The sequence below is a fragment of the Acipenser ruthenus genome, chromosome 1, assembly GCF_902713425.1.
Source record: "Acipenser ruthenus chromosome 1, fAciRut3.2 maternal haplotype, whole genome shotgun sequence".
In the NCBI taxonomy this organism is placed as follows: Eukaryota; Metazoa; Chordata; class Actinopteri; order Acipenseriformes; family Acipenseridae; genus Acipenser; species Acipenser ruthenus.
Window position 1 is genome coordinate 19,603,473 of NC_081189.1, and position 20,298 is coordinate 19,623,770.

At 38.7% G+C, this 20,298-nt stretch overlaps 2 protein-coding genes across 10 annotated transcripts in view; one reads left to right on the forward strand and one right to left on the reverse strand.

Moving 5' to 3' along the window:
* The first annotated feature begins 432 nt into the window (after positions 1 to 432).
* LOC117408828 (sodium-dependent organic anion transporter-like) lies at positions 433 to 11,622 on the forward strand. 3 transcript variants are annotated; one of them, XR_004663831.2, is made up of 8 exons: positions 433 to 1,213; positions 1,649 to 1,767; positions 2,496 to 2,584; positions 3,599 to 3,774; positions 4,390 to 4,547; positions 4,876 to 5,096; positions 9,074 to 10,295; positions 11,505 to 11,622. XR_004663831.2 is itself a non-coding variant. In XM_059019492.1 (7 exons), the coding sequence occupies exons 1-6, from the start codon at positions 840 to 842 to the stop codon at positions 5,085 to 5,087; spliced, it is 1,128 nt and encodes a 375-aa protein (XP_058875475.1). In that variant the 5' UTR covers positions 433 to 839; the 3' UTR covers positions 5,088 to 5,096; positions 9,074 to 10,815. The 3 variants fall into 3 exon arrangements, 2 of the variants coding, with proteins under 2 accessions (XP_058875475.1, XP_033870058.2); XM_059019492.1 differs by lacking the exon at positions 11,505 to 11,622 and having other exon boundaries at positions 9,074 to 10,815; XM_034014167.3 differs by lacking the exons at positions 9,074 to 10,295; positions 11,505 to 11,622 and having other exon boundaries at positions 436 to 1,213; positions 4,876 to 7,584.
* A 2,176-nt stretch (positions 11,623 to 13,798) lies between these two features.
* LOC117409269 (tyrosine-protein phosphatase non-receptor type 13) overlaps positions 13,799 to 20,298 on the reverse strand; it is an 89,628-nt gene continuing 83,128 nt past the window's right edge. For all 7 annotated transcript variants that reach the window (XM_059018773.1, XM_059018833.1, XM_059018790.1 and 4 more), the window contains 6 exons: positions 18,608 to 18,756; positions 17,143 to 17,233; positions 15,749 to 16,086; positions 15,077 to 15,292; positions 14,626 to 14,688; positions 13,799 to 14,309 (listed from right to left, as the gene is read on the reverse strand). In XM_059018773.1, coding sequence (XP_058874756.1) covers positions 14,232 to 14,309; positions 14,626 to 14,688; positions 15,077 to 15,292; positions 15,749 to 16,086; positions 17,143 to 17,233; positions 18,608 to 18,756 — 935 coding nt within the window. In that variant the 3' untranslated portion in view covers positions 13,799 to 14,231. The remainder of the gene's footprint in view (positions 14,310 to 14,625; positions 14,689 to 15,076; positions 15,293 to 15,748; positions 16,087 to 17,142; positions 17,234 to 18,607; positions 18,757 to 20,298) is intronic.

Below are 20,298 nucleotides of genomic sequence, written 5' to 3' on the forward strand. Positions count from 1 at the left end.
GGTATTTTCACAAAACCACTACATAGCTAAACTAGGAATTCTGCAAATGGATGACCAGTGCTTTAAAATCTTTTTTTTTTATCTTGTAATATATTATTGGTAATTCAAGACATGTAAATATTTTAAATTCATCACTATATATAAAGTGCTGGAGCCTGTGCTGTAGGTCACATGGTATGATTCCATGCAAACCATTGGAGGGAGTTTGAACTAGCAGCGGCAACATCATCCATAGTGTTGCCTGCATATTGTCCCAAAAGAAATTCTAAAACAAACCCAAAAAACAAATAACCTAAAGATATTCAACACAAGAAGGAGGTGGATTGGAGCAATAATGCTCCTAGTGCTTATAAGCAATAAGAAAATTGATTTTAAAACGTTAGTATTATGACTCCATTAGATCCTGGTAAAAGTCCAGAGGTTTGTGTTGAGCAAGTATGATCAGGTTCAACATTTCTGTTGTATTGCTCTTGTGGATTTAAGTACTGTGTAGTATGAATTAACTTTGGGACTGGGGTTCATGGATTGATGCAGGTTAAATACATGTTACTAAACCCCACTGAACAGATTCGGTTTTTTTTTCAAGGAATTAAGTATTCATAAGAACATTGGCCAAGTCTAGATACGCAGGCTGTTAGAGGTGTGATCCATACGATAAGCTTTCCAATGACTTGAGAATCCAGCAGAATGAACCCGATTACTCTCCGGAATCCACTTAGGAACAGGCATTCCATTCATACTTGATTAAACACAGCAAGAAAGAAAAAAAGGCTACAACCTGCCTTTCCCAAGCACACTTAACAACTGTACTTCAGCAGAGCTGCACCCTCGAGAACAGAATGCTGAACTGCAGCAGCTACACGGACTGCCAGGGCAACGTGACAGGCAATGAGACAGTAGAGTTGGAACCGTCTAATGACAGACTAAGCTTTGCTTTCAGCGTTGTTCTGACTGTCATGCTGGCTCTGGTGGTGTTTTCCTTGGGCTGCACAGTGGAAGTGGGCAAGCTGTGGTTTCACCTTCGGCGACCCTGGGGTATCATTGTGGGGATTGTGTGCCAGTTTGGGCTGATGCCCCTCATTGCATACCTCCTGTCTGTGGGCTTCTCTGTGAAGCCAGCGCAGGCTGTTGCTGTTCTCATCATGGGATGTTGTCCCGGGGGAATCATCTCAAACATTGTCACCTACTGGATTGATGGAGACATGGACCTCAGGTAAAGGCCCTTGTAAAAGTTTACCATGGTATTTTTGCAGTCTTACCTCACTTTTCCCATGGTTATACTATCATTTACCATAGTTTACCCTGGTTTGCCATGTTTATTAATATGCTTTACCTTATCCTGTTATTCTTTGCAATGCTTACCTATGTTTGACCATGGTTTCACTATGCTTTATTACACTTTGCTATGCTTTTACTTTGGTAGATATGGACAAAAACTACTTTTGTGCATTTTTTCTTTACTTTTTACTGTAGATGAACAAAATCATGTATCTGAAACTCAAGCATTATTTCCTTAATAATGGATGACACATCTGATATTATATCTAACAGAAAAGTGTTGAGTTTGAAAAGATATGCATTGAATTGGCTGTTGGGGGCATACCTTTAATGACTTTTTTGTATAATTTATTTGTCTTGTTTATTTCAGCATTGTCATGACAAGTTGTTCAACGGTGCTGGGAATGGGGATGATGCCATTGTGCCTCTACATTTACACACAGACCTGGGTCCAGACAGGCAGCATTAAAATACCATACCTGAACATAGGTAAAGAAGAGAACTTGCTTTCTTTTTTTATAAAATTATAGAAGATATTTGCTATAGCTAAATATGTGATTGTGTGTCCGAGGATTTTTTTTAATGATTATCTTGGTACAGTAGCAGAACAACCATTTTAAATATAAGGTAAAGTTATTTTGTGTCAAAATGTGTAGCACATGTGATGAAGTAGTAGCAGAAAGGCATGCCATTCAACTTAAAATGACCACTTCTTCCAGTTGGATTAATACAGACTGGTCTACACACATACAATATCCCTTACAGATTACGGATTTACAAGGGTATAGTTATTGTTCAATGCAATATCAGTGTCTATTTGTGGTAACACAACGACAGTAACCTGCCTTCAGTTGAACATGCCCCATGTTGTATGTTGTAACGATAATCATCCTATAAACTTCTGTGTTCTAGCCTTATTATACACAGCTAGTGCTCTTGTGATTTATATGTCACCAGAAACCCTTGATAGAATTACAGCCTTATTGTGCACCACTGGGTGGACTTTATTCCTTATATGATTTTGTGGCGCAGTTTTGACGACTCAAATGTGAATTCTTATTGTAGTGTGTGGATGAACAGATATTTCTGTGAACAGTAATTGCACTCTGTTAGTGCACGTTGTACTGCACAGTGTACTGCATGTACATGTGACTCTGCAGTCAGAAGAAGAAGTCCTAGTTTAGCAGATCTCAATTCGATTTCCTTTCCTCTCTCAGGGGTCACACTGGTTACCTTGATTGCGCCCGTCAGCTGTGGAGTGTTTGTAAATTACAAGTGGCCGAGGCTGGCAAAAATAATCCTGAAGGTACTACAGTAAATGTTTGCCCTTGTTTGTCACAAGCTTTCGGAATGTCCTTTCTCTCTGCTTACAGATATGGCCAAAAGTTAAATTAATTTAAAACAATAACTACATGAACATATTTTAGATGTTTTATTTAAACTCATGTAATCAAAGAAACTACAAAATTATATCGCAAAAGTCTACCGAAAGGCATAAGAGTAGTACAGTATTTCATGTTAGATTTCGAAATGTCACATTTTTTCGAAATGCCATACATTTTGTTCGTTTTCGTTAAGTATATGGGAAACTACAAAGTGGTATGTAATGCATATGTTGACATCACATTATTCAGCAGGTTTCATTTGACTTCATTCTACAGTGTGATGCGTTTTGCACTTTTAAGACAAATAATAATGTAACATATAAGATAATAGCAATAATGTATAACAAGTTAGACAATTGCATTTATTTTCTTTAGTTTGTGCTATGGATTTATCTGCACATTTATTTTTTAATGTAATGTAGAAATAATTTTGTTGCAAAAAAATCTCTTATTGGAACATGTTATCACTGAAACCCGCTATTTGATCTTTTAGGTCAGACCTGCAAAGTTGTTTTTTTTTTCAATAACTTTCGAGTTCCTGCAATTTAAGCCCTCAGACTGAATGATTTCTCTTTTAGATAGGGCCATACTTTCAAAACTGTTTCTCCCACTCTTTAATTAACTCCTATTTTTTTTTAAAGGACGTTAAAAAAATCATGCAAATGTTACAAAACGAGAAACAAACACCTTTGGAATGCTTAACAGAACTTGAATTATATCACATAGCTGTTTGGTTAACAGGCATTTTTACCTCTTTATAAAAAAGGGAGTTAATTATATGGAGTAAAAGCTTTGAAAACATGGCTAGATAATCTTTCTTTATTACATTTTTGGTGAGCTTATTGTCATACAAGTGAAGGCCACTGCTCTGTGCCATGTTTTGCATACCTTTCACTTTCCTAGAGTAAATCTGTATTTTCCTCTATCGTCTCTAGGTGGGCTCTGCAGCTGGTTGCTTACTGATCATAGTTGTTGGCACTGCCAGTGCTGTGCTCTATAAAGGCTCGTGGAACACCGACACGTCGGTTCTGATTATAGGGATTATCTACCCTATGATCGGGTACACGTCTGGGTTTCTTTTGGCGGTTAGTGTTAGACAACCCTGGCAAAGGTAAGGGAAGTACACCCACAAATATCAAACACTCTGTAGTGGTACTGGTGTACACACTAAAACAGTACATGAAACTTATAGTCCTGTGTTTCTTTAGGTAATTCTAAACTGATTAGGGTGCAAAATCTTTTCCAAGTTTAAATGGATTACAGTTTTAAGTAAATATTAACTACAATGTAAATTCATTACAACACTATATTGCTGTACTGTATATGGTGTAATTAATAACTTAAAATAATGTGTTACTGATTCAGCTGCTCTCTGCCTGGCCCTATGGTATACAGTACTAATCAACATGTACTGTATTACTCTAGCCTTGTCAACCAGAGGTCAGAAATATTTGAATAGTATGCAGGAGCAGGAGTATTATCATGCTGGAATACATCATTATCACCGTTATCATCCAGAACACCACGACACAGTCTTGCAGTCGTGTGGTTTTTTTATGTATGCATTGATCCAGTTCATACAATACAAACAAGAAGCTTGTTCAAACCAGTGTCCCAATACTTGTTGGAAAATGTGTATGCAACGTCTGGTTTGCTAGCCGTGTTGTTGCTAAACTTTCCGACCCCTCAAGACAGGAGGGTCTAGTGCTGGCTTTTGTTTTCACAGGTGCCGCACCATCGCTATGGAAACAGGAGCTCAGAATGTACAAATCTGTTCCACAGTGCTTCAGCTTTCTTTTCCGCCACAGCAGCTGGTTCTCATGTTCACATTCCCAATGATCTACGGGTCCTTTCAGCTTTTGGATGGACTGGTGATCGTTGCAGGTGGGTGTTGTGCAAGGGATTTAATCAGCAGTTAATGTTACAGTCTGCACTTCATTGTAAAAATAGGGCATACGTCAACTAAAGACCCCTTTTTCGTGGTGTCAAGACTTAACAACAGAGACGTTAACAAGCTAAGTGATCCCAACTCATGGGAGCACAAAGGCCTCCTTGTGAGCGCCCAGCCTTTTGAATTGCCATGAAATGAAGTGATTTAAGAGTTTCAAATGATGATGGTGATGGGTTCCCACAGTACTTATACATAACCAGTTCTCAAAACTTGATACAATCTACAGCCTTTAACAATATTATTACTTTTTTTTGGTTGCAGTGTATCAGATATACAAAAGAATATGCCAGAATAACTCTGAAGATAAGCCCACGCTGGAAGCTGCTGTTATGAAAGATTCAAGTCTGAATGGTCTACATGGAGAACTCAACATAGCATTTGAGAATGAACAGGCTGCGTGGAACAATTCAAATCAAGAATCAGAACACAACCAAACAGGAGAAGAAAAAACACTGGAAAACACTCAAGTGTAAAATGGACAGGTATTGTTTTACAATAGCTCCCCAGCGGCCCCCCCAGCCACAGAAACAGCCTTTTTTAATCCGTATTAACTTTCCTAATGATTTCTAGAAACACTATCCATATACCAACAGAAACATGTCATTAACAATAGAAATAAGACAAGGTATGACATAGGCCCGGTTTTTGGGATGGAAATGCATAACAGTCTTGAGTTTTGATTGGTCCTTCTGTCAAAGGAATATGACATCATCACAAGTGGGAAAGCTTGGAGGTATTTTTAACATTGTGATCAGAGAAAGAGAGAGATATCTGCTTTCCAGAACCTTTTAATTAAAATATAATATGGTATTTTGCTGTACTAATATAACAAACTATGGGTGACTATTAATTTATATAAATTATCATGTTATGCATGAATGTAATTATTGGCTTTCTGTGGTGATGTACATTTTCCTTTCAAATAGAATATATCTATAATCGTTTGCGTGATTTATTTTAATTGCAAGTATATATCTTGCCCACTATTACAGTGTTGTTACAGGATACATTAGTTTATCGCTAATGTAATCACAGTTTTACATATAGACCCCCCCTGTTCTCAGTCTACGTCCCAAATTCTGGGCCGCTTTGCTTTTCAGATAACGTCCCAAATTCTAGGCCACTCTGCTGTTCCGAATTCAGCCCAGTTTTGGGGATGTTCTGCTCTTACAGATGACAATCCAAGTTTCTAGGTCATGCTCAGTTTACCATAAATATGTACACCAGAACTGGATTGTTAATTCATTTAAGAGTAACCCTTAGCACATCAATCAATGTTAAATTCCCCAGAATTTTTTTAAGAAGAAACATAAATAACATTTAAATGTTTTTTAAAAAGTTTATTTATTTATTTATTACAATGAAGAAACTACATTGCACTGAAATAAATACATAAAATGCAGCTGTTTTCCTTTATTAAAGTGTGACAGGGTAGTGGAGGGTGGTGACGTCAGGCCAGGAAGTCCACAGACACCATTGCTGGGGTAGGGAAGCGCTGCGGCGCATTTATTAATGTTCCAGCAAGAGTAGCAATTGTTTTGGTTTTTAGCTTCTGTTTCGTTTCTGTTTCACTCCCGTCTCTCGTGTTCTCCACTCTGAACACTCCCCTTGAACAAGAAAAGCTGCAGGCTTTTATACCTCCAGATGAGCAATAAATTAGTCAAATAAATAATCTGGAGATGGTCACTTTCTGCAAGAGTTTTAGTTTGCATGGCTGACAATCAATAATCACAGACTGCCGACCATGCATTCACACGAGTTGCTATCATCGCATCTGCCAGACCACATCCAAACAACAAAACGGCATGTTTTTCACAAAATACATTCAAATCATACACACTAACATCCCCCGTTTAAATAACCCACTAGACAATACATTTGTTTTAAATAATAATACAATGCGCCACAGCCATCAACTAAATACTGTAGCGTTGGGTCCCGCAGGACTTATGAATGGGATGTTTTGGTGCTTCATTGAACCGCTGGGGGGGGGCGGGATTTGCTTGTAAATAGTTGTATGATGTGTTCACGTTCAGTATGTGTCGTGTGTCTGTCTGTCTGTGTAGCTGCTGCAGCCTGGTTCCACCCAGGTCCACTCTTTCCCGTCTGATGACTCTATATAAGCTGCAGCCTCTGTGCTATTGATGAGAGTGTGCTGAGTGAGTGGCAGCGAGTGTTGGAGGGTGAGAGTCGAGAGAACCAGCGTCTATCCATTTGTTACCTTCCTTTCAAACACCAACGGCACTTTTAAACGCCAGCCTAGCCCGCAGCGGGAGCAATAAACGGCCCTTTTAGTGCCAAAGAAATCCTGTTGCCCTTTCTTCCCGCTGAACCCATGGCAAGCCGCCATCACAATACATACACAAATTCACCCAATCTAGCACCAAAATAATGCATATATTTACAAGCAGGGCTTTGCCCTGCCCCCTCTAATTATGTACAGGGCTTTTCTACCCTGCCACATAAAGGTTAATATTAAAACACAGTTCTGAGAAGGAATATGATATTCCAAAAAAAGCACATCTCATTTACTTATGTAATGTCCACCAATATATAGTCATGTGTAGGGTGTAAGACAGCGGGTGGGGGGAGGGCGTTAATATCCTCCCTGCTTAAAATATGTGTGTATGCACATTCTGCTTTATTGTTAATTATCCCCTGCATCTGGTGGTAATTGTAAATTAGAACCAGGTGCAGGGTATTTAAGAGAAACAGTTAGTTTGCTCGAGGCTGCTGAGTACAAGGACACAGGTGGTCTGTTCTGTGTCCGAGCAGTTGATTTAAAAGTAGGGGTTGTGGTACAACGGGGCAGTTTATTTTTTTTATGCCAGGTAAACAGCTTAGCCATCCTGCGAGTTAGTCAGGAACCTGCATACTGTTTAGTCAGCGCTCCGAAGGAGCTAGGTGTTTGTTTTCTTTATTTTGTTTTTGTGTTTATTAAAAATAGTGCGTCAGCACTGGAAAACTTCATTTTGTGTCCTGGGTCTGTTTTTAAAGGGGCAACGAACCGTGAGTGAGTCGCAGGTTGTTTACAAGGGGTTTATCAGACCTCAACTTGAATAGAAGGCGGGATGCAACATATTTTATTCACCTAACACCCACAAAAAAAAAAAGGCCTATATAAGCTCCTTCACTTATGGGTTTTTTAAGAGACCAGTGCCTTTCAACAACTTAACATGAACATTATTGTATTGCATTGGTCAAATAGTCCTTATCTATTCATAGTTTAAACTGTAGGCTATACATAATGTTTAAACAGTTGGATTATGCAAATGCAATGGAAAAAAAATTGCAAATATACATCCTGCCCACTATTACAGTTTTGTTACAGGATTCATTAGTTTATCTGTAATGTAATCACAGTTTTACATATAGACTGCTCGTTTTCAGGGTTCTGGGCCGATTTGGTTTTCAGATAACGTCCCAAATTCTGGGCTGATTTGGTATTTAGATAACATCCCAAATTCAGGGCCACTTTGCTTTTCCGAACTCCGTCCATTTTTTGGGATATTCTGCTGAGTTTTGAAGTCATGCATGCTCAGTTTACCATAGAAAAGTACACAAGAACTGGATGGTGAATTCATTTAAGACTAACCCTTAGAACATGAATCAAAGTTAATGTATTTTTTACTCTCCCCAGAAAGCATTATTTTTTATGAAGAAACAGAAATGTAAATGTTAAAAAAATGTATTTCTTTATTACAATGAAGAAACTACATTGCACTGAAATAGATACATGAAAATTCATTAAAGTAGTCGTTTCCTTTATTAAAGACTAATATTAAAACACTTTTTTGAGAAGGAATATGGTATTCCAAAATTAAAAAAAAGACATCTAATTTTCTTATGTAATGTCCATCAATATATTGTAGCATTTCAAGTTCTTTTTGGGACAGAAATGAGACTGCAACTGTGAGTAGATGATTTTACAATAATTCAATAATCACTAAATAAAATCATAAAGTGAAGGAAAGGGAATTGGTCATAAATGAAAATAAATTATTGTAGTAGTTTTTCTTTTACCCTACCCTACTATTGTACAATGTATTAAATACATTGTACAATAGTTATGATTGCAGCCAGTTAGAGATTACAGACATCCCTGTGCAAAGTATAAGTAACGTGTAAAAATGTGTCCCTCAACCATTTACTGGGACCTCAGCACAAAAACAATCCCGCAGAACTGTTTTGTACACTCAGTCGAATGGGTGCAGTGAAGTCCACATAAAGCTCCCTTCACTTGTTCCCTAAGGAATTGGGACAACCCTTAAGATGGCGAACATAGTACTTCCGCCCCTCAAGGGAAGGTAACGAGTGAGCGAGGGAGCGGTTTGGGATGCAGCCGTAGTCTGCTGCCGTGTTAGTGGCGAGGCTGTCCGACGGCCCTGTAGCGTGCGTGATCCGCTGGCTCGCTGCAGTATAAGCAGTGCGTTTGTTATTTAAATCTATGTGCCCTCAGGATTGGAACTACTACAACTGAAAGAAACAGAGGAATGCAATATGAATCCTTCTAGGAGAGGTTATGGCGTTACTATGGTGAGTTTAATATGTTATAACAATCATATTGTGTTCAGGAAACATCACTGCTATTCCAATACTTGGTGTTGGAACCCTTATTTGGGCAACCTTTAGTCTTCTGATGGGCTGGGCCACCTCAAGGTAACTTTAGAGTTTATAAAACACAGTGGCAATAATAGCATTAATATACAATTGAAATTGGACAAAATCACGACTCTTTGCATATTGTGTGTGATCAATAGGCATCATCTCTTGAAGAAGCTGCATTATGGGATTGCTGCCTTCTTGCATGAACATGCATTCTTTTAGAAACCCAACATGGAATACATCTTGTAATTTCTTTTACAGATTTGGTTGGTTTGGACTAGATAGGCAAGAGGTTCCAAATCCAGTCTTAAACTATATTGGGACACCAGGATTAAGGCACAGGGAAATTATATTTTTAAAGCCAATGCTTAATCTGTGTTCTGATGAAGTGGTTCATAGCACTTGGGTGTCTATCACTGCTGCACCTCGTCAAGGTGACCGTGAACCACAAACACTGCAGTACCCAACATCGCTTTACTTACGGTACAGTCCCCTTGACAAGTGTTTGTTCAAGCGCATCTCCTAGGAGGTCAGCAGTATCCATAGCAGCTGTGTATCACAATGCTCTGCACTTTACACTGGTAATGGAATGTCCTACCATTTGATAATAATTTGACTGACTGTTTGACCAATACACTGTTCTTGGTTACATCAAATTTAAATGAAATAAAAAAACACATATGCATTTATTGAACATTTTTGCTTTTTGTTCAGTGCTGTAGTACTCTTCTTTGTGAAGAGTGAGGGTACACAGAACAGTCACTCAGCGAAGAAAGAAAACCTCTTGAAACATGACAAAGAAAAGGCCAGTCAGGTCAGATGGGAATACAGCAGATCAAACATATCATGTTGGGTCTTACTTGTATCTTTTTTTATGATGCAGAAGCACTGTTGTACTTTTAAGTTTTTAAGATCAAATTAGTGCAGGGCAGTGTATTTTATAATGCAGTACATAGCTACTGTACATGTAACTAAACTTACAATTTCTTATCTTTGCAGCTTGACAGTGTTTTGGATGAAGGTACAACAGATACATCACGGGTAGACAAGCTCAGCCCAATGTACAAGAGGCTAGAGTAAGTACCACATATTCAATTATACTGCACTATAGTGGGACTTGTGAAACACAACATCAATGATTGTTTAAAAGGAGATTGCATTTCAAAAGTATCTCTTGATGTGACCTCAGCTATTGAAGGCAGTGACGATTGTTTCAAAAAAAAAAAAAAAAAATACCCATCCCAGTCATTCTAGGAATACTTGTGGTTTCTTATCGACTTCTAGAATTACAGTAATATAAATGCCACTGTTATAGTGCTGCAGGTGTATTGCAGTTGTATCGTTACTATATGAGCTTGTATGGGCACATTTCATAAGCTGGCATGATTGATCAGTAGTACATTGTGCCTTTTTGGTGTTTGCTTTATTATATTTCATTAATCGAAAAAAGGGCTCAATTAAAGCTCTCTTGTGGTTAATCAAGTACTTATTTAATCAATTACATCCCCTTACAAATACACAAAATACCTGAATGAAAAACAAACTGATATTTAACCACAACAGCAACAATTAAAAAGTGGGGTTTATCTTCTATACTTTTTTCCCCCCCGATACATAAAACTAGTAACCTGCAGACGTTCTTAGTCTGATGCTTCTCTATGTTGTTTCTAGCTTTCTTTTCAGGAGCTCTGCGGTCCACATCCAGCAGTGCCTGGTTCATATCCTCCTACTACCTTGTCTCAGTCATCACATATCTCATTGCCACAGTAGTACGAATCTATGGCTGTAACCATTTTAGAAAGTGGTGATAATCCACAAATACAGTAAAGATTCTTGTTTTTTTTTAAAATGTGTTTTGTACAAACAGCTTAATACCACACATTTAATAAAAGTGTGAGGAAGTATACCCAAGGATGAGAAAAATGCAACTGGAACTGTATTGTTTTTTGTGTTGTGTAAAGCACACAGATTGAGCCTGACAACCTTGCACGTGGCATTGCTACATGACCCAGCCTTAATGATGTGGAGTGTATTTTACTTCAAAGAAAGTAAAATATATTTAAAGTTTTCCGCTAATTATCCAGTCTTTACTGCATCACAGATAAATCAATAAATGAACCTTTCACCCCCTCCCCCCACAAACAAAACACATTTCATTCTGTCATAAACTGAATGATATTGTTTAACGATCTATCAAACACTATGTACTGTAGTTCTTGATCTGACTGTAATTTAGGGACGCTAGTTTAATTCATTACAATGTGTTTTCTCTTTTTGTTTTATAGGGGAAAACATAATTTTCTTAATCGTTCTGTTGTACCGGTGGCTGGAATCATCAGTCACACTTCTCGCTCTTTGAAAGACATCCTGAACAACCAGAGTTTTTACAAACACAGCCTGAGGTGACTAACAGGCACCTCTTAAACATATTCAATTAACTGAATAAATGTATGTGTGTATTTTGTAAATAAATCAAACTCATTTCTGCTCAAATAAGAATCAGTGAGTCGTCTTTGGTGTTTAAACTTGCTCAGAATAAGCATGGAGGGGGTAGGCCAGAGCCATGATTCTGTTATATAAATTCTAGGATCCTACAGAGTCGTTGTAAACACCCTTTTCAAACCAGTGCTTGTTTATTTCACAGTATAGTTCTCTCGATGTCCAAAATACTAGAATATCAGCATCCTCCTTAATTGTCAGAAAACAATGCTCACGTTGGTTGTTAACCCATGTCAGCTTAAGAAAAGCACAGGGTGAAGTGAATGATTGCTTCAGGTATAATAGTGTTACTATCATTGCATGCCTACTGTACATTTATTTTTGTTTTAGATCATTTCCCCCCAAAACAAAAGCAATGAATCACACACATTTACTGCATATTGTACGCAGTACTGAACTAGTGTAGTCTTTTATTTACAATGCAAATTTTCAGTAAATAACATGTTAAAACATATACACAATTATTATTATTTTTTTTAATAAATATGTACATGTAACTTTAAATGACAACCTCTTCCTTTCATTGGTCACCTCAGGAAGCAGTTAATAAACTTACAATGCAAATACTGTTGTTTTCATCTTCAATCCAGGCAGTGCTAGCTTCATCTTGACGCGTTTCTATTAACAGGTTTATATACATAATGATGTGCATTTTATTCCATAGTAATACAATCTTACACTTATCTTCTGTCTTTTTCAATGTTGCCACAGATTCTTAGAAGATATAATTTTTACTTGTGGTTACATCTTGCATGAAATCTACATTTTTAATTACGAGTAGCAGCATGCTAAGACTCTTATGTAGTTTAAGGACTGCAGATTTTTTTTGTAAAGGTTTTAAGGACTTTTTTCTTTCAAATTTGTTCTAGAAACTTTAAAATCTGTTAGAAGCAAGTCAATGACTATCTATCTATCTATCTAGGGCTGTCAATAACAGTTAACTTGTGTCTTGTCTCTCTTAAGCCCGAGACAGACAGGCGCGGCGCGGCACAGCTGGGTTTTTTAGTCTGCACCTGGACACACAGGAGCGGTATGCACTACGCGGTACAGTAGTTGTCAGTACCACACCGCAGGCCAAGTACTCGAATATATAATTTACATATATGGCCAAAAGTTTTGCATCACCTAGTAGAATATTAGGATGCAGACATAATTTAAAACAAAAACAAAAAAAAAACTATATGAACATATTTTCGATGTTTTATTTATCATACAATCTAAGAAACTACAAAATGGTATCTCAAAAGTCTATAATAGTAGTACAGTATTTCATGTTATATTTTGAAATGTCACATTTTTCAATTTTTGGATAACTACAAAAGCGATTTGAGCGGTACTGCTCAGCGGCACCGCGGGACCAGCGGGATCGTCCCACACTGATCTGTTCAACACCATATGAAAGCAATGCTAGTGATACAAGCGGCAAAATGCCTGGCGTGCCACGCCGCGCCTGTCTGTCCCAGGCTTTAGGATAACGTAATTCATTTCCTGTGGTATCATTTTAATACACTCGAGTGCATGTCACGATTGAATGACTGTAGTCATCGTTTGAATATAAAAGGAGTCACAGAACTGCATTATGCAGCAAAGCACTCACACTGAAGGATTTGTTAATGGCAAGTTTATTTCTAAAAAAACTTTGATGGTTCATTGGATAGAAAGAGGGTTACTTGTATCTACTGTCAAAGTGAGTTCCAGTATCACAGAAGTGCATCTAGTCTGCTGTACCACCTGCGTGCTAAACAAGCTTTCACTTCTCAAAATACACTTTCTAGTAGTTGTTCTGCTACAGGAAACAACAATACAACAAATGAAACCTGTCAGTTTCAACAGGGTACTTTTTTAGAAATTCAGACTCCCCATGAATTGCAAACCCATGAATCAAGCTCAGTACGACACTATAACCAGTGCTGTTGGATAGCTATCGACTGCAGACCCGTTAACATAGCTTTGTTTTATTTCAATAACCACATTTATTTTAAACAATATTATTTACAATTATGGAGGATATAACCGCTATTCAGTGAATGGTTTTGTTTTATTTAGGCAATTTCAAATTATTAATAAAAGAGAATTTAAATTATTTATTTATTTATTTATTTTTTAACGGCAATGAACATCAGTTTATGACTAAAGGAAACTGTAAAGGACACTGATCATTGTAAAAGCAGTAAGGTGAGTAATAAAAACTGACTCCATTGTGATTTAGCAGTTGGTTCAAACAACTTAACAACAACTAAACAACAAATGCTGGATTGTAAATAAATATAAAGCTAGAGAGGGACCAACAAATAGGACCCAGAAATAGGAAAACAGGGTTTTTATGCTGAATTGTCTTATGGATGATGATAATAATAGCATCAGTAATAAAACAAACTTAAATGAGATGTATGCAGTAATTGTATCAATTAAAACCAAGATCAATCACTATATATATATATATATATATATATATATATATATATATATATATATATATATATATAGTAAACACAATTTCAAGTCTTTATTGGCTATCCTGAGATTTTCTCTTCAGCTTGAAGGCATCTGAGCACATATAATATAACTTGATAGCAGAAAACATACTGCTCCTGTTGAGAAAAAAAAGCATATATTATGAAATATAACATTTTCTGTACAGCTTACTAATGCCCTTGACATGTTGCATTTAAAATCAGCACTTTGCATTCACAGAGCTGTAATAAAACTGACTAATGGGTGGAACTGGAACTCACCTGGTACCTGCACAACACAAAACATCTTCAAAATGACAAGCATTTTCTTCAAGGGATGGTCAAGCTCTCGGACTAAAGACAGCTGTAGCAGTTAGTGCATTCATCCATTTTAAATGGACGTAAACCTACTTGATTAAAGCCCACTTGTGCCCTTATATTTAAGAACCATTACCTCCGTCTGGATCATCCCATGTCGCTGCAGTCTCATTGTACGTACCACGTCCGAAATGTCAAACTTTAAAATAAACAGGAGAAAAGTCACGTATGCAACAGGTCATTTCATGTCAACCAGAATAAACCTTTCACCTGGACCTCCTTAGACTCCCTTCATGCAATACAGTACATTAACAATGAACGTATGTGATGGAACCAAGCTAAATGTCGTGTAGATATCTTGAACGCTTTCTGAGATACCCCCCATGGAAGCATGGTACCCTCTGCTCACGGTTGAAATATTTGAACGCTGACCCATCCTTGACAATAAAAAACAACACAGCTGAACAAGGAGGTGGGCTGTTCTTCATGTTAAATTCGCAGTGAAGCAGACTTGTTGTTGATACAAAGCTAGACATGTGAGGTAATTATTTTCCTGTTGTTAAATACTGATGGCAGGCAGTACTCACATCAACATCTTTGCTGATTAAGCCCAGGACCACATCTATGCAAATAAGAGTTCCTGATCGTCCAATCCCTGCGCTGCAATGAGTTATTATTGGCCCTGATTGGTGAATGTGCCTCATGTAGGAGATAAAGGTGAGTAATTGTTCAGGTTCTGATGGGGTTCCATGATCTGGCCAGCCAGTAAAGTTCAGATGAGTTACATGTTGGATTTCACCGGTCTGAAATTATAGGAAATAAAAACAGGTTATTACATGCAGCCGCACAAACAGAGGAGCTGTATACTAAAATGGTGCTGTAAGTCTGAAAGGTGAAATAACACGTGATTTACAAGTTAAAAAATCCACTGTACAGATCAGAAATGGTGTGAGTTTTTTGCCATACTATTGTACTGCTGTATTAGTCATTGGTGATAAAAGACTTCGTCTTGTCTTAGACTTTGATCTCTTTAATGCACAATAACCCTATTTCTAGTTGTAAAAGCACAATAGTAATACTTTTAAAGGCTCAATACCAAGGACCAAGATTTTACACCACCGCTATGGACTGCTATTAAATAATAAAAAAAAACAGAAGCACTAAAGAACATTAATTATTTGTAGGTCTTTATAGGTCATTGGTCATGTGGGGGAACACAACTCCAGAGGTAATTAGCTAAAAGATGCTAGCAAACATACCTGCACATCTTTCACCTCAATGAGCCGTAGAATAAAATTGCCCAGATGCTGGTGCTTAAGCAGTGTTAGCTGAAGCCTGTCGTCCACCATAGCTGCAGTCCTGGGTGTGTCCGGCCAGTAACGCTGGCATTTTACCTTTCCCCCTTCCACTTCCTGGGTCATCATGGCAATAACATTGGACTTTTGCTCCCAAACCATTTGCCAGAAGTCTGCCAGTGTGTTAGGGAGGGGTCCTTGGCAAGCAACATAAACAAATTCTTCATCTTTCACCGGCATTTTAATAAAACTGGCATTGATGTAGCCTCCATGGTTTCCTAAACAGACTCTAGTGGCATCATCTGAAAAAAAAGAGAGATCTGTATGAATCCTGTTTCTGGCTATTTGAATGTGATTTTCAATTTCCTTTTAAGTCTCTTAGAATTTTAGTTTTCAATTTGTGAAGGTAATTCATCTTGCAACCACAAGATACAGCACAACCTCAGAGTTCCGTACACTGAACTGACCGGTCTACCGAGCACCCCACTTTCGACCAGAAGTATGTAATCAATCAACCATGCATGCAATGCAATCCGATCGTCACACCTATCAGTGGCTTGCTGGTCCTGGAGAAGGAAAAATTATTGTACCAATATATATATATATCCAGAAATGTGAGGCAGATTTCAAAGTATGGGAAATTTTACTTGGAATATTTTAGTTAAATAAAGCACAGGGTTTTTTTTCCCAAACCAAAGGAGGCTGAAAGAGCAAACTGTGGTGTTTAAAAATGCTTTTGGTTTTCAAGCACTACGTTAACCCAGGTTTTCCGAGATGTTTAAATCTGTGTTTTTGCTATAGTTAAGATTAATGGTAATTTAAAAACGTAGCCTTTTTCTATTTATAGCACTGTTCTAAAGACTTTAGAACCATAACAATACGAGTATTGAATTACTGTGCTGTATCCTTGTATTATTCTCCAGACTGAGGGTGTGGATAGCAGGTGTACACATTTATTAAAACCATTCAAAACTAAATTTCAGACTTCCGAACAACCTCCACTCCCAAGTTGTTTGTAACTCCAAGGTTCTACAGTATATTCACTCCCTGTGCAGCAGGTATTTGAATGACAACTGAAGCCACACTCACTTTGCTGTACATGACTTTGTGGCATCACCCAATTCATCTTACCTATACTTCCTCTTCTCTGGATAAAATGCTTTTACCCATTCTGTAAAGTTGCCATTAATTTCCGAAACAGAACATAAGACAAACAAACAATATCACCACAAAAGACCTAAAACTTGCAGTTTTAAAAACAGGGCCCAATACCCTCAAGGTTTCTACTGGGAGTCTCAGTAAGAAGACAGCTCTATGATCTCTATCTTTTCCTAACCCTTAAATTCAGTTGTACTTACATGGAAGAATGTTTTTGTATCTGTTCTTCTTTCTGTTCTCCTTTGTCTGCCCAATTAAACACTCATCTAACGGCTGCAAATTCTGAAGATTCTGTCAAAATAAATAAATAAACCAATAGTTGGATGGATCAGTTAACACAGAATGTTCTTCACAAAATCAGTACATTTATTGAACGCTGTCCGTATATTGGAATCTAACATACTTTGCTGCCTGGGTGAAAAAAATAAATTAAAAGAAGGAGCGCTAATGATTTCCATTACACGAGAGTAGATGTTAAAACTTCATGCTGATTTGAACTCGGCTCTCGCCAAGATAAGCACCAACTAAGACGTAGCTTTACAGTAAACTAATGTGATCCATATGCGTCTCCATCCATTTACGTTTCCTTCCATATGATGATGTAGATATCCTTCTGTCTGGTGTTAATGGCTGAAGTGTAATGCTGGCTCCAGGGATCAGCTTATTTTGCCTCCCTGGCGCATCAGCACACACAACGGCTGCGATGCTGGCTCCGGGGATCAACCAAAGTGCGGCCTCCCCAGCGCATCAGCATGACAACCGTCTGGATTGAGCTAAGTAGGGTACATCTCTGGGGTTTTCAAGTGGGCACCTTCCATCCTCAGTGTTTCGTCGACTAGCCCACGACACCTCAAGAGGGCTCGACGGTGATTCTGGCGTCCCAGCATCACCCCCCTCCGTCCCCCACTCAACTCAGCCCAGCTTACTTACCTGTCCCCAGCCAGAATCTTTCCGTCTCAACCACAGCCAGTTGCTGCTCCTCTCTGCTGCTTCAGATAAGTTCTTCACTGTGCGACGCAACTCTTGGCCACTGAATCCGACGTCTCTGAGAAACCGGGTTGTAGAGTGTGCCACAAATCCTCGACAACCCACTTCCACTGGGTAAACCCGAACTCTCCATCCTCGCTGTTCCGCTTCAGTGGCTAGTTGAGCATACCGCAGTTTCTTCCTCTCATACGCCTCATCTACAGCATCCTCCCATGGCACTGTTAACTCTACCAGGTGAACAAGGCGTGCTGATCCAGACCACAAGACAATATCTGGTCGAAGGTTAGTGGTGGCAATCTCAGGTGGAAAAATAAGCCGTTGACCAACATCTGCCAGCATATTCCAGTCTCTAGCAGCTTCCAGTTGTCCTGGGCGAGGATTGGTTTTAACACCTTTTCTTGGTGGTTGCTCTCCTGGGCGGAGGAATGTTGTCTTTTGTGTGTAATGTTTTGATGGAACAGGTGGCAACTTATTGGTCATGTTACGCTTGTCTTCCAATGCTAAGGCCAAACATCGCAGCTATACACATTGCATTTTTTCCACAGAGTGATTCCTGTACTATAAATTTACATACACATTTTTTTTTTTTTTTTAATAAAATGTAAATCAAATCCAAGGAACAATGTGTCTTCCGTAGAATACATCCACAAATCATTAGTAAAAGTGCTCGAACGGTACCTCAAACTCTTCCAAGGGAATTTTCTGATCCAAGAGGCCCCGCAGCATTCGAATGACACCCTTCAGCTTGGAGCCTGTGAAGCAGCCTTCAGGAACGACTCTAACAAGAGGTAGTGAGGTGAGCTCCTCTTCAGTAATGAGAGGGCCATCTGGAAAAAGCAGTACATCAATGGAGCTTAACTGTACTCTATATGCCGTACGTCACCTCGCTGTGCTTCTAGAATAACCTTGATCTGTCTCAGTGCACGGTTTGAATTTCTAGGCATCATTTAAATCTACTTCTCTGCACTGTTTTAATATGCTTGATTTTACTTGTAATTATTTGTGTCTACTTGTTGCTGTCTGACTGTAGTATCCCCTGTAATGGGCCTCTTGGCTCTGGAATTATAATAGGGATAAAAATACAACAATTTACTTATATTGTCCATTTTAATTCCCTCCACTAGGGGTTGAATAGCCCCAGAATAGATAGGGGAGATGGTTGTGTGTAAAAACAGAAGAGTCATCTGATTGTGATGAAAATTATGATTTCTTACCCCATTGATATACAAAATAATGATATCACGGTTCCACGTTGCTATGAATAGAACTAAAATGACATCACAAATCAGTATCATTCCTGTTTGAGGTCAATGCAGTGACATCATTGTTTGGCACCTGATTGATCTGTTATTGAAGGCTGCAACTGGGAAACCACATGACTACTTTTGATGCATTGGTAAAGTTTGAGTGGGCATTTGTTACGAGATCTACATGCTGTGGATGTAGTTCATGGTTTGCTATGTTTTCTGTTATTTATACACTTATTTACATGTTACCCAGCATATCTTGCCTTTACCTCTTTAACCTAATGTTTTAGGAACGCTGCAAATTTACGCCTCATTTCCACTGCCTGGTCCGCAGCTAGCCACCGAAATCAATGCTTTTTTTTCCCTCAAACCTTGAGCCGTATTTCAAGGTCACTGGGGGATTGTGAGATTCTGTTGGGTTTTGTTTTAAAGAAACTAATAAACACATGTAACCATAGGCTCATGAATCTGGTTAAGAAGGAGAGCACAGCCAAACAAACAACCAGGTTTTGTCACTGCATTTATCATGAATACAAGTTTAAAAAAAAAAAAAAAGCAATGCAACTTGAAACTTTTATCTTCAATTTTTTTTAAAACACACGCTGTCCTCCAAAGAGTGTGCCGTCAGCCGACCGCTTCTTTTCACACTGCAGACTCGCCATGCAGCCACCTCGGAGCTACAGCGTCGGAGGACAACGCAGCTCCGGGCAGATTACAGGCAAGCCCGCAGGCGCCCGTCCAGACTACAGGGGTCGCTGGTGCACAGGGAGCCGAGGACACCCTGGCCAACTGTGCGCCGTCCCCTGGGAACTCCCATCCATGGTCGGCAATGGAATAGTCTGGACTTGAACCAGCGATGTCCAGGCTACAGGGTGCATCCTGCTCTCCACGCGGAGTGCCTTTACCGGATGCGCCACTCGGGAGCCCCTGACTGTTCAATTTAACAAAGTTCTTTGCTTTCGGTGAATACAAGAAAGCTTAAAGAAAATGTCAAATGTGTGTTTTACCTATATGAAAGAGAATGAGCCACAATGGTAGAGATTTCCCTGGTTGGTTTCTTCTCTACACCCACCTCCTTGCTACATGATGACACACCTTTGTAGCCAGTTTCGGTACAATGGT